Consider the following 14,420-nt stretch of genomic DNA (forward strand, 5'->3'; position numbering starts at 1 on the left):
CATTCCTTACACCAAGCTCGGTATCGTTTTGCATTTACTGGTGTGATGTGTGGTTTATGAGCAGCCACTCGACCATGAAATCCAAGTTTTCTCACCTCCCGCCTAACTGTCATAGTACTTGCAGTGGAGTCTGATGCAATTTGGAATTCCTGTGTGATGGTCTGGACAGAAGTCTGCCTATTGCACATTAAAGATGTCTAATGACTACTGAGGTCGCTGATATGGAGTACCTGGCAGTAGGTGGCAGCACAATGCACCTAATATGAAAAACGTATGTTTTTGAGGGTGTCTGAATACTTTTGATCACTTAGTGTATATTCTGGAAACCACTGTCAGGTGCGCAGCAGAAGGTACATCCCATTCTATCACTTATTAGGCTTTCTTCCTGTTCCAGTCATGTATCAAGCGTGTGAAGAGAGTGTTACTGAGTGGCTCTGTGTGTGCAATAATTATTCTAATCTTATCCTCATGATCCCTATGTGAGCGATGTGTGTGTGTGTGTGTGTGTGTGTGTGTGTGTGTGTGTGTGTGTGGGGGGGGGGGGGGGGACGACTTGGCGTGTATCCCTTGAGTAATCACTTAAAACCAGTTCTTGAAACTTTGTTAATAGACCTCCTCAGGATGATTTATGTCTGTCTTCCAGAGTCTGCCAGTTCAGTTCCTTCAGTACATCTGTGACACTTTCTCATGAATTACACAAACATATGACCATTCGTGCTGTTCTCCTCTGTATATGTTCAATATCCCCCATTAGTCCTATCTGGTACAGGTCCCACACACTTGAGCAAATATTCTAGAATTGGTCACACGAGTGAGTGATTTGTAAGCACACTCCATTGTAGGCTGAAAGCACTTTCCAAGTATTCTACCAGTAAACCGAAATCTACCACCTGCTTTATCCATGATTGAACCTATGTGATCATCCCATTTCATATCCCTACCAAGTGTTACATCAGGTATTTGTATGAGTAGGCCAATTCCAACAGTGACTCACTGGTATTACAGTCACAGGATACTACATTTTTTCGTTTTGTGAAGCGCAAAATTTTACATTCCTGATCATTTCGAGCAAGTTGCCATCAAGTAACTTTTAATGATTTTAGTAGCTGGAGACAGGATAGAGGGAAAGAGGAAAGGGGGATACACTTACAGGATGTTGCTTGCATGAGGAATCCTCTTTCGTGCACATTCATGATAGTATCAGGTTATTAGTTACCAAGAGTGGAATGAATTTCCCTGAATCCACACAATGCTAATATGTAGCTACCATTTTCTAGAGCCGTCTTTCTTGCACTGTTACTAAAGGTGATGTTGCTGTTTATACAAATACAGACATTTCCTGGGTCACAAGTTCCTCCCACCAAGATTTTGAAAATGATCCCACATATTAGGCCATGTCATCTTTCTTCTACACAAGCAATGTTTTGTCCCCTCTTCTGGGATCTTTTTTGGATTTTGTGTTGTTCACAATGAACTGAACACTGTGTATCAAGCTTGGACATAATTAAGAGGGGACAGTATCACAACATTGACAAATCCAGGTTTCATGCAAGTCCAGAAATGCTGTCTCAAGGTACCCCGTCTCAGTGCAATGGTAATAACTGTGTATGCAGTTAGTCCTTGCATAATCTACTCTGGTGCCTTTCTTCTGCTAATTGCTCTACTCCTCATTGCAAACTCACGACTACATTATTTGTTTAGGTATTTTATTTTCTCTGTTCTTTTACTATGGTCATACAATTTCTTAGCGTAATAATTCACTATATATGTTTAGTTGTCTTGGGGATATTCTGTATTTCAGTTATTCTTTCAGATCTGTACTACTACTACTACTACTACTACTACTACTACTACTTCTACTAGTTTTGTTGATCCTTCCAAAGTCTTGTTCCTAATGATTTTGGAATGTTGAAGATGTTGGTCATAAACCATACTTAATTTTGGATGTAGATATTTTTGGGACTGTTTTTTCAGCATTTTTCTGAGAAGATTTATCTGAATATTGGGTGAAATTGTGTCTTTGGCATATATCATTAGGACATGGAGAAAATGGAGGTAGTGTATATGTCACTGTAGACAAGAAACTGAAATACACGGAGACTGAAATTAAAACTCAATGTGAAAATTTTTGGGCAATACTCAGTATCACGGATGGGCATAAAATGGTAATTGGATCCTCCTTTTGCCCACCAGACTCATTCCCTGATGTAACCAAAAACCGAAGAGAAATCCTGACTTCGCTTGAATGCTTAAGTCCCCAATCATACTGCAATCATCGGTGGAAACTTTAATCATCCAACAATCAATAGGGAAAATTACAGTTTTGTAAGTGACGGGTGTGAGAAGGCATCCTGTGAAAGATTACTAAACACCTTCTCTGAAAACTACCTTCAACAGGTAGTTTGGAACCCTACTCATGATGGAAATATACTAGATCTAATTGCAACAAATACACCTGACCTCTTTGAGTATGTCCTCATGGTTACTGGTATTAAAATTGAGCTGAAATACGATGATCCCTGGTGCTTGCGCCAATCTGCATTGAGTGCCGGCTGCAGCACCAGACCATTGGAGTAAGTCAAATGCGAATGCTGCTCTACGCATGCGCGCATTCGGCTGTGCTGTGCGCTTTTGCCAGTTCCGCCATACAACAGTGACAACAGTTGATATGGTCCCAGTACTCAGCTTTGTTGAAACATGCACCCGAGTAGCTGTGCTTGTGCACCTGAACAAAACAGCAATCACCAAGTTCATACTCAATAATTTACTTCATTTTATTTTAGTGCCATGGAATTTGATTCCACAGTCACATACGGCAGGACAGATCGCAAAACAAGATATACACTTTTCGAATTTATTTTGTGCGTTTCACATTTGTGCAAGAAGCATTATTACTGATTGATATTTATCTATAAAGTGAGACACTCCCACGATACAACTCCAGATTCCTCAGTTATTATTTATTCTTAAAATTTCCACCTTTAATTACTGATAGTTGTGTCATTTCACGGTTCTGTTCAGCAGTTCGACCTAAGTTGTTAAAAATGCTGCATTTCCGATAGACGCAATAAACCTTATAAACAATTTCAGAAACATAAGTGTGCATGTCTTAAGAAACTAATGGTTAAATAAAGCAATACCACAGAGTAAAGAGTTATGGCAACATATTAATTACCCTTTGCTAAAATTGTCACTGATTGTTCTTGTACTACATATTTTATAGATGCTCATTTTCAAACTGCGGTGGTTAAGCATTAAAGAATATTACAAAGTTGTATCATTTATTAAATTGTTACCCTAAAAGAAATGTAACAAATACTCGTGATATATGCCGAAATAAGTTTTCTGAAATTCTTATTCTACTTAAGAAGGCATTTCACGTTTCTGCATGAGAATGTTAAATAAGAATAACTGAACTGTGAACTCACCACGTAGTATGTTAATCCAATAAAGGAGACATGCCAAGAAACTCAGAGCAGACACTGGAAATTTCACAATCAACAGAAATCTTATCCTCAGAGCTACTGCTGGCACTCTTATAATCATCTGCTTCACCAATATTAATGATGATGTTTTCCTTATGGGTCTCCATAATTCCCTCTCTCTCCCAAGAGCCTTCAATGACTTTTGTGTGTAGAACCACAGATCACCACATATCTGGTGTAACTTCATTTAAAGCTTAGTGAAGCAATTTTAACACCTTGCTTTGTGAAAAAGGTAGATGTGTGTTATTTCCTTTCACTTGAGCCCAAATAAGCTCAACCGCATTGTATGTGCAATGGTATGGTGACAAACGAATAACTTTGTGATCAGCAGCTCTAGCGATGTCAACCATGTATACAAGAGTTTGTGACTTGTTAAGCTTAACAAGCTGAAGCAGCTCTGCCTTTTTCATTTCAGCACTGCGAGGACCTTGATGTCGCTGCAAACAACTTAACAAATCGTCTTTTCCATTTGACATAGTTGGTGCTTTGTTCACCTTAGCAGAATGATAAGGGGCATTATCTATCATTATAATAGACTCGGGAGGAATATTCAGAATAAGTTTATCCTGAAACCAAGAGCTGTAACTAGCAGCATTCATTTCTTCGTGGAAATCTCCCGACTTCTTTGAAGTGAAAGCCCACAAAGCACCGTTTATGAATCCTGCACTTGTTATAGTGTGGCAAACAGTTAATCTGCCACCTTTTTCAGTTGGTTGTCTTAGAACTGAAGAACTTGTGACGTCAGTCCAAATGTGTGGAACACTGTAGTTTGGATTAATCCAAGTCTCATCCGCAAATATGACTTTGCAAAGTCAATAGTGCACATTTCTCTGAGAAAACTGCAGTGCAGAATTACTATCAGTCCTCTTAATTACAAATTTATGATTGTTGTATGTTTTGTACCTGAAGCCTGAAGAGTTCAGAATTGAAGAAAGCGACATCTTACCACCGGAAAACAGCCCTGCTTCAAGAGAAGCAGTAAATTTTTTCCTAGCTGGAAATTCACCTTTACAGTAATAATTGTAAATATGGTCCCGAATAGCACACTAATTAAAATTGTCAATAGCTGTCACTTGGTTTGTACGCTTTCTGTGTTTGCCTGACGTGCTAAGCTTAAAGTCTTTCTCACCACTATCGAGGCCTATATGTTTTTCCTTAGTCACGTGTTTCACTGCAGCAGTTCCAATGCCAAGTGCAGCAGTTCCAATGCCAAGTGCATCAGCTGTTCATTGCACTACATTTGACACAGGGAGAATACGTCCTTCATTATGCCTGTCATTTTCAAAGTAATTCCGTACACGAACGACAAATTCTCTCGCTTGAGAATGCAGGACCTGCTGTCCTCCGATAGCCATCGTGACCGTTAGCTATACTGTCCGGCAGAAAACTATTTGGCAACATGGTTGCTTCCCGTTTCTGTGACCAGAGCAGTTTCCCGGCCCAGTAGGCGGAGCCATGGATCATCGTGTTTCGGCCTTAGTGTAGTGACTATGATGCGGTTGTAGCAACAGTGATAACCAAAGTACAGAGGAAAACTAAAACAAGTAAGTTTAAAAGAATAGTTTACCATGCACTGGACAGCTGTGTACCCAGTAGAAAAGTTCATAATGGGACTGGCCCTCCATACTGTACAGTCACTCTAAAGAAACAGAGACACTTGCATAACACATGTAAAACAAAGCATAGTACTTTAGATAGAGAGGTGCTGTATGAAACATGTTTGCGTTTCAAGAGAGCAATGCAGAAGCCTTTAATGACTACCGTAGTAGAATATTCTCAAACAATCTTTTACAAAACCCAAAGAAATTCTGGTTGTATGTAAAGACAGTCACCTGCAAATGAGACTGGAACTGAAATTGGGGTAGCAAAGCAAAAACCAAATGCTTAACTCCAGTTTCAAATGTTCATTTAGAAAGGAAAATCCAGGAGAAATGCCCCAATTTAATCTTCATAAATCTGAAAAAATGAGTGAAATAAGGGTTAGTTGCAGTGTCAGTGGTGTTGAGGAACAGCAGACATTGTTAAAACTGAATAAAACTCCAGGGTCCGTAGTTGGAAGAAAGCACAGTTTACATACACCTGTTTACAAGAAGGGTAGTAAAAGTGATCCACAAAATTCTACCCAATATCCTTGGCATTGATTTGTTGTAGATTCTGAGAATATATTCTGTGTTTAAATCTAATGAGATGTTTCTAACAGGATGACCACCTCCATGCCAACCAGCATGGATTCCGAGGACGTCAATCATGCGAAACACAACTCACACTTTTCTCACATGTCAATGAAAGTTCTGGATCAAAGCAGTTGGGTAGATGCAGTATTTCTTGGTTTCCAAGACGCATTTTATTCAGTACCACACCTATGCTTATTATCAAAAGTACAATCACAATGGAGTGTCAAATGAAATTTGTTGCTGGACTGAGGATTTCTTTGATAGGGAGGATGCAGCAGGTTATCTCGGATGGAGAGTCTTTGACAAATGCAGAGGTAACTTTGGTGTCCCAGGGAAGTGTGTTGGGACACCTGTAGTTCATACTGTATATTAATCATCATGTGGTTTGATTGAGAAACTTATAGGCTGAGAAATAATAAGGAAATAGAAGAAAACACAGACACACATAGGGGACATAAGAAAATGAAGACTTCAATTTTATGGGCACACCCTCAGGAGACAAAACAAATAGCAGAATACTACAAAAACAGAAGTAAGGCAAAAACTGAGCCAATTAAATGGATTGCTACAATTAAGCAAGATCTTAAAGTAGTCAGTATAACTTGGCAGATGTTACAGATAGTAAAACATTCAGACAAAAGATATTTGACTGGAAAGTTGGTCAGAGACAAATTAGAAAATGGACTGGAACACTGTGAATAATAAAAATAATAATGACCATGCGGACAATATTAATACTAACATAACATTAATAATAACATAACATAGATAACTGCATCATCTCCAAACATTTTGCAGATGACGCAGTTATCTATACTGAAGAATTGTCAGAAATAAGCTAAATAAATATTGAATCAGATCATAATAAGATTTCAAAGTGGTGCAAAGACTGGCAACATGTCTTGAATGTTCAGAAATGTAAATCACAGAACAAGAAACCGTAGTATCCTATGACTATTACAATGAGTCACAGCTAGAATTTGCCAACTCATATAAATACCTGGTTCCAACATTTTGTAGGGATTCAAAATGCACTTATCGTATAGGTTCAGTTGTGGGTAAAGCAGGTAGCAGACTTCAGTTTATTGGTAGAATACTGGGAAGTGCAGTCAGTCTACAAAGGAGATTACTTGTAAATCACCCATGTGACCCATTCTAGAATATTGCCCAATTGTGTGGACATGTACCAAATAGGATTAACCGAGGATATTGAACATAAACAGAAAACGGCAGTACTTCGATTGTAGGTTTGTTTGACCCATAGGAGAATGCCGCAGAAGTGCTGAAGAAACTGAAATGGCTGACTCTAAATAGACAAAAACTATCTTACGAAAGCCTACTTGCAAAGTTTGAAAAACGGGATTTAAATGATTACTTTATGAATATACTGCAAGCCCCCCCGTACCACTCAGATAAGGATTATGAGAATCAGATTAGATTAATTAAACTACACATAGTCATTTACATAGTCAATATTCTGCACTTCATACATGAATTGAATGGGAAGAAATCCTCATAACAAGTACAATAGGAAGAATTGTCTGCCATACAATTCAGTGGTTTGCAGAATATACGTTTAGATGTAGACATGTGCAAAAGCAAGACAATTTCAACTTGATTTTTTGGTTCTAGTTTAACTTGGTGATTTATTCTTGTTTCTTGGGACTTTTCCCCTATCAGGATGGTTCTTCTCTGAGTCACAGTTAAAAAGCACAGGTGATAGTCCATCTACCTGTCCGACTCCTGTCCCTGCTTTGAATTGTTGTGATTTAGTGTTTTTGAGAAACTGAGTAACTTTATCAATTTTGCTATCAACACTGAATTCCTGAAGAGTGGAGAGCAGGGCTAATCTATCGACAGAATCATAAGCTTTTATAAAGTCACTAAAAGTGACGACATATTTCTTTTTGGCACTGTCTTGCGTTGGATTACTGAGTTGAGGTTTCTAAATTTGTTCTACACGTGATTTGCTTTTCTGTGCCTCCTGTTCGATAAATACTCCCCTATATGCTTCCAATCTGCTTAATACTGCATTAGAAACAATTTTGTAACTGAAAAGAGAGAGATACCTTACTACTACTACTACTACTACTACTACTACTACTACTACTACTACTACCACCACCACCACCACCACCACCACCACCACGATTTATCTTAAAGAATTAATAGTACAGCAACAGTATGATAGTGTTTCTGCAATATAACGAGAAACAATTATATATGTTATTAGTCTGAATGCTTACTTTTCATTCCAAGGGAAGTATTATTTGAATATTTGCAGTAAAACACGTGGTAGTAATATGCCACATCAGAATAAAGAAAATGTTGTAGCTCTAATGGCAATAGATTTACTAGAATTATTTTCTATGAACGTCTCAATATCTGATGCTAACCTCTCGGTATGTACTGTCACAGCAGCTACTGGCAGGTTCACATTAACATAAACAATCAAGAAAAGAGACTAGTCAAACAACATTAAACATATGTATGCCATACAGTAATTGCTGAGTCTTTGACAAAAACAATATGAAAAATTATATTAACATCAAAATCTTAAAACAACAATATTCTTATTGCAGAAGGTAATGATAAATAACAGCAAACTTACCTGTGTGCCATCTATAATGTAATGTGAGACTAGTTTTATGTGCGAACTGATGACCACACAGCTCACAGAAGTACTTTTTCTCTCCTGTATGTGTCGGCATATGATTTAACAAGTTTGCTTTTGCCTTGAATGTTGCACCACAAGTTTTACATGCAAATGGTCTAAAAAAAAAAGAATTTTTTATCTAAGTAAGTATGTGTGTTGAATAGGAGGCACTTAATTGCGACATTAATGCTGAACCAACATTATTATGACACACAGGATGTAATGAAAACAATTTAAGAGAGCAATATTACACCAATACATACCTGTTATCAGAATGGACTAACTGATGTCGCTGTAGGAGCTGCTTATGTTTGAAGCCTTTCCCACATTTATTACAGACAAACCTACGACCATTATTGTGGTCTGCCTCTCTATGATAAATTAAGGAGCTAGTGTGGTTAAAAGTTTTGCCACAGATCTCACATGGAATTCCTTTGTCAGACTTAGGTTCCTGCAATACAAAACATACTTAATACACTGCACAATACTACATGATTTTTTTTCCTTATCTTTTTTACATTACTGTTTCAAGCATCTGGCAAGGATGGGACAAATGTAAACAAATGCTTAGGATGAAGTATGGGGTTTAGCTATATCTTTGGCAGTGTCAGGTTCCAGTTGCAGTGTCCGTCCTCTAACCCAATCATCTACTCATACTGTCTCTCAGAAGTGACAACAATAGACAGTACCAATTTTTTTACAGGAATGGTTAATGATGATAGGGCCCTCCATATACACAATAAGCTATTGACAGGGCTTCATCACATTAAATTTTGGCCTTCTGTATAACTTAACCCTTCTCCTTTGAAATCATTACTGGAATGGCTACTATGCATAGCAACAATGTATCCTAGCACAGAGTTAAGTCTGATCCCATATGAGACTATAAAACATTCTAGTGGCAATTTTTTAATATTGTAGTTCACATTTCATTATCAATTAAATATCGCAGCTCTGTCATTTTCTTCACTCTCAGGAACTGTGTAACAATAATTAATCTAGTTCAGATTCTCAGTAGCTGAAATTACTCTTGAATAACGAATGATCTGAAGCGGTATTAATGATCCACATTTTGGACCCAATCTCATGTATTATAGAACATTCTGACTTAAATTTAACTCTTGTCTCTGATCGCAACTAATATCGGGGGTGTAGAATCACTGTAAGCCATAGTTTCCCCCATGCCACGAGGCCCAAAATTCGTCTTTTATGCAGCTGCCTGCTACACTTGAGTAGAAGTTGTTCCTCTGGGACAATTTTGCACCCTCAGGCGCATCTTTCACTCACCATCAGTTGCAGGGTGGGTAGTGCTGAGATGTCAGAGGGAGCCTAGCAAGCAGCATCCTTGCTCATTACTTAGCTCCTAGCAGTCCTAGTAGCCCACAGAGATGCAACACTGGTCTTAATTTGTACTGCAGTTAATGTGATGTAAGCAACAGGTCAGCAGTCCACATCTTGGTTTGTATGCTGATGCCAGTCGGTACCAGGATGGTGATCATGATATACACCTTCCTTAGACCACTATCACAAATACCGATATAAACAGCTGACTTCTCACATGTTGAGCAATTGCTGGGATGGACTATCCTCTCCCACAGCATCAGCTTGCTGAATTCAAGTCACTGTATGAGCTGTTCTCTTTGATGCTCTGGCATGTCTAACTAACTCAAGGATCTCTTGTAACAACAACTATCTTTTTTATGAATTGTACAAAACTAACATTGCCCTGCCATATTTCCAGTATCCAATAACCAATGGTCCCCTTCAGCAAGTCAAATGATTCCATTTACAGCACAGCACTTTCAGTCATCATCCTTAGTGTGCATATCAGTTGTCCTATGCAAATATGTTACTACAGCCCATGTTTATAAAGATGTTTACATTTCATTTTTCCATTAGAGTAAAGAATAAACTGATGAGACAAGAGAGTGTGTGGCTGCCTCAGTCTCCGTGCACTTGTCCGAGCAGCCACACTTTGTCTGCACCTCGAGCCAAAAGTCCCGATGGCTTTTGACACCGAGAAATTTATTCAAAAAATTGAAAGACGAAGAGCAATCTAGGACGTATCTTGTGAGGAGTAGTGACCATGATGTGAAGAGAAGAAGATGGGAAGAAATCACAAATATAATGTGTGAGGAGAATATGACAGAAAATGAAAAGAATGAATTCGGTAAGTCATTTATTATTTATTACATAATAAAAATGGTTATAGGTACAATAATCAAGAAGAGGGTATCATGGTACACCGAACAATAATACACAATAATTCACATGAAAGCAGTAATAGTCACAGCCACAATTCAATTAACACACATAATTATTTCCCCAATGCAATTCTGTTTTGCCAGTCCAGCGGAATTCAATTTGTAAAATAATCTGCAAATAAATCTCTGTATGCTGATGAATGGCACCCTGCTCTTGTAGGACTTGGGAAAATTTCCAGTTCTGGAGGGACGTACAGCATGTCCTCAAATTTGTAGCCATCTCTTTCTCGCACACCATTATGTAAACCACAGCATGCTTTTATTATGGCAATTGCAAATTCTTCGCGAACATCCATAGGGCGATGAAAAATTCTCCATTTATTTGTCAGAATGCCAAACGTGCATTCTATAAATTGCCTACCCCCAGACAGTCAGTAGTTAAAGATTCTCTCTCTCTCTCTCTCTCTTTTGTCTGTTAAACTCCTTCCTCCATAAGGATGCATTAAATTTCCAGACATACCAAATGCCTCATCTCCGACAATGACATTTGGCATCGGTATTCCATTGTTTGATATTGAGCTTTTCTCTGGCATTTGTAAATTTATATTTAGGAGTTTTTCATACATACAAAATTGTTAACGCTTTTGTGGCCACTTGTTGACAAACTGACAAACTGCCTGTTGGCTTCTGTCTCAGGTTCTTTGGCCGACATTCATCTAATGATTTTTCTGACGTTTTGCCAGCATGAGTGGCTGGCATTGTAAAAGCTTCACCCTCTATTGCTGGTGGTGAACTGGAGCCAAGCTCGCGGCCGCAGACTATATGTACCTGGCGTGCCAACTTCCGAGGATTCTCCGCGGTCATTTCCGGTGCGGTTCTCCTCACGGATCCTGGCTTCCTGTACTGCAGCGAACGACCGTCGCAGGTAGCAAGAGGAGAACCGCACTGGAAACGACCGCGGAGAAGCCCTCGGACGTTGGCGCGCCAGGTACATATAGTCTGCAGCCGCGAGCTCGGCTTCAGTTCACCACCGGCAATGGAGGGTGAAGCTTTGACAATGCCAGCCACTCGTGCTGGCGAAACGTCAGAAAAATCTTTAGATGAAGGTCGGCCGACAAACCCAAGACAGAAGCCAACAGGGAGTTTTTCATGCATAACCGATTTCTTAAAAATATACGAGTCACTACATTTTCCATACGCTCCAAAATCAATGTAAGTGAATTTATAATCTGCATCGCACAAAGCAAGTAAAACGATCGAAAAATAATTCTTGCAATTATAGTAAAGTGAACCTGAACTTCGGGGTTTTATTACTCTGATATGTCTCCCGTCAATAGCACCAATGCAAATGGAGAAAGTTTGCAAATCTATTAAATCCATTTCCTATTTCAATCAAACTTTCCTCATTTTATTCTGGAAATGCAGTTTGTCTCATTTTGTCCCAAATCGCCAAGCAAGTTTCATATATGACTTCTCGGACAGTACTACATCCGATCAGAAAACTGTGACTCAGTGCTGCCATAGTACAGCCTGTAGCCTGATATCTGAAATGAAATATATGTTTATATGAAAAAATGAAACCCACCTACTTCTTCCAGGAATTTTATTACATTATTATAATAGATTAGTCATATTAACATCCCTAATTTCATCCCGTCGGGGCCACTAATAGAGGCTCTCTTTGCAGGCAAATCTCTACAGCAGAAGTGGAAGAATATTAGGACAATTTTCAGCAGAAAATTAAAATGCAGAGCAGGTGCCAAAAGTAGATCAGCAGCTGTGCGTGAAAGCCCTTACGTGTGTTTCGAGCAATTACAGTTTCTTAAGGGAACTGTTGTAGACAATGCAATTCAAGGTGGCGTGAATGAAACTGACGTTGCTGAAAGTAACTATGGGGGATGTGGCATACAAAGTCCCTCACTTCTTCCCACAAAGAAGCAGAAAAGTAATGACGACAGATTGATTGATACACTACAACAGAGTATCGCACTGAGAGAGGAGTGTGGAAGGAACCAAGAATCTGATTCAGATAGACATTTCTGCTTTCATTACTAGAAGACATGAAAAAGATTCTGGAACACCACAGGCTTAGTACCAAAATGGAGATTATTGACATCATAAAAAGAGCACAAATGCTTTCACTGCAGACTCATCAACAAGGCTATTCTGATTATGCGTCAGAAACAACAGTGGTTGGAACATATAGCCGTAGGTATGAATTAGAAGCCTCGAGTAGGCAGCAGTTTCAGCATGGATACATACTACAGCCAAATGATGTGGTCAAGCAGACTTCAGCAGAGGGCAGAAGGAAAGTCACCGTGATTATTCTATGCCTATTACATACATACAAGACACTGCCGCTGAATCCGATGAGCTGTCATTGTCCACTGACTCAACTGTGTCAACTCAGAATTCTGAAATACTTGATCTGTTCCAGTCATCAGTACAACAACAACTTTAATATTCTTTCCAAATGTTGTTATAATTTAGCATATAAAATTAAAATAATAATGCCAAATCATCATACATGTTGTATTACTTTCAAACTATCACTTCTGTTTTCTGACTTCATCCGTTTTCAGTTACTTCAAATTCGTAAAATTAGAATCAAAGGGCCAGGGGAGAAACCGATGATAATTCAATAATTTTTCACACAAATTTGGTGTTTTACTGCTTCGAAGTTTTTTAAATGTACATTTTCTAATACGAGCGACCATTATTAGTCAGTGACATAAATCTTTGGTGTTGATAGTTGCTGCAGAATTTGGAAAGGGCAAGTACTATTTTTTTCTCTTTAAAAAGAAATAATTAAATTGCAACTTATCGTTTTAACCCAAGGCCAATTATTTTCAAATATTGTTGTTGTTGTTCTGGTCTTCAGTCCTGAGACTGGTTTGCTGCAGCTCTTCATGCTACTCTATCCTGTGCAAGCTTCTTCATCTCCCAGTACCTACTGCAACCTACATCCTTCTGAATCTGCTTAGTGTATTGATCTCTTGGTCTCCCTCTACGATTTTTACCCTCCACACTGCCCTCCAATGCTAAATTTGTGATCCCTTGATGCCTCAAAACGTCCTTCCAACCGAACCCTTCTTCTAGTCAAGTTGTGCCACAAACTTCTCTTCTCCCCAATCCTATTCAATACCTCCTCATTAGTTACGTGATCTACCCGCCTTATCTTCAGCATTCTTCTGTAGCACCACATTTCGAAAGCTTCTATTCTCTTCTTGTCCAAACTGGTTATCGTCCATGTTTCACTTCCATACATGGCTACACTCCATACAAATACTTTCAGAAACGACTTCCTGATACTTAAAAATCTATACTCGATGTTAACAAATTTCTCTTCTTCAGAAACGCTTTCCTTGCCATTGCCAGTCTCCACTCTATATCTTCTCTACTTCGACCATCATCAGTTATTTTGCTCCCCAAATAGCAAAACCCCTTTACTACACTCCTGGAAATTGAAATAAGAACACCGTGAATTCATTGTCCCAGGAAGGGGAAACTTTATTGACACATTCCTGGGGTCAGATACATCACATGATCACACTGACAGAACCACAGGCACATAGACACAGGCAACAGAGCATGCACAATGTCGGCACTAGTACAGTGTATATCCACCTTTCGCAGCAATGCAGGCTGCTATTCTCCCATGGAGACGATCGTAGAGATGCTGGATGTAGTCCTGTGGAACGGCTTGCCATGCCATTTCCACCTGGCGCCTCAGTTGGACCAGCGTTCGTGCTGGACGTGCAGACCACGTGAGACGACGCTTCATCCAGTCCCAAACATGCTCAATGGGGGACAGATCCGGAGATCTTGCTGGCCAGGGTAGTTGACTTACACCTTCTAGAGCACGTTGGGTGGCACGGGATACATGCGGACGTGCATGGTC

General features: G+C 39.2%; 1 protein-coding gene across 1 annotated transcript in view; it reads right to left on the reverse strand.

Moving 5' to 3' along the window:
- Positions 1-14,420, reverse strand: part of LOC126236329 (zinc finger protein 599-like) — an 85,469-nt gene that overhangs the window by 23,569 nt on the left and 47,480 nt on the right. The window contains exons 10-11 of the mRNA XM_049945549.1: positions 8,579-8,766; positions 8,271-8,431 (exon numbers count right to left, since the gene is read on the reverse strand). Coding sequence (XP_049801506.1) covers positions 8,271-8,431; positions 8,579-8,766 — 349 coding nt within the window. The remainder of the gene's footprint in view (positions 1-8,270; positions 8,432-8,578; positions 8,767-14,420) is intronic.

Source organism: Schistocerca nitens, chromosome 2, assembly GCF_023898315.1.
Source record: "Schistocerca nitens isolate TAMUIC-IGC-003100 chromosome 2, iqSchNite1.1, whole genome shotgun sequence".
NCBI classification, from domain to species: domain Eukaryota; kingdom Metazoa; phylum Arthropoda; class Insecta; order Orthoptera; family Acrididae; genus Schistocerca; species Schistocerca nitens.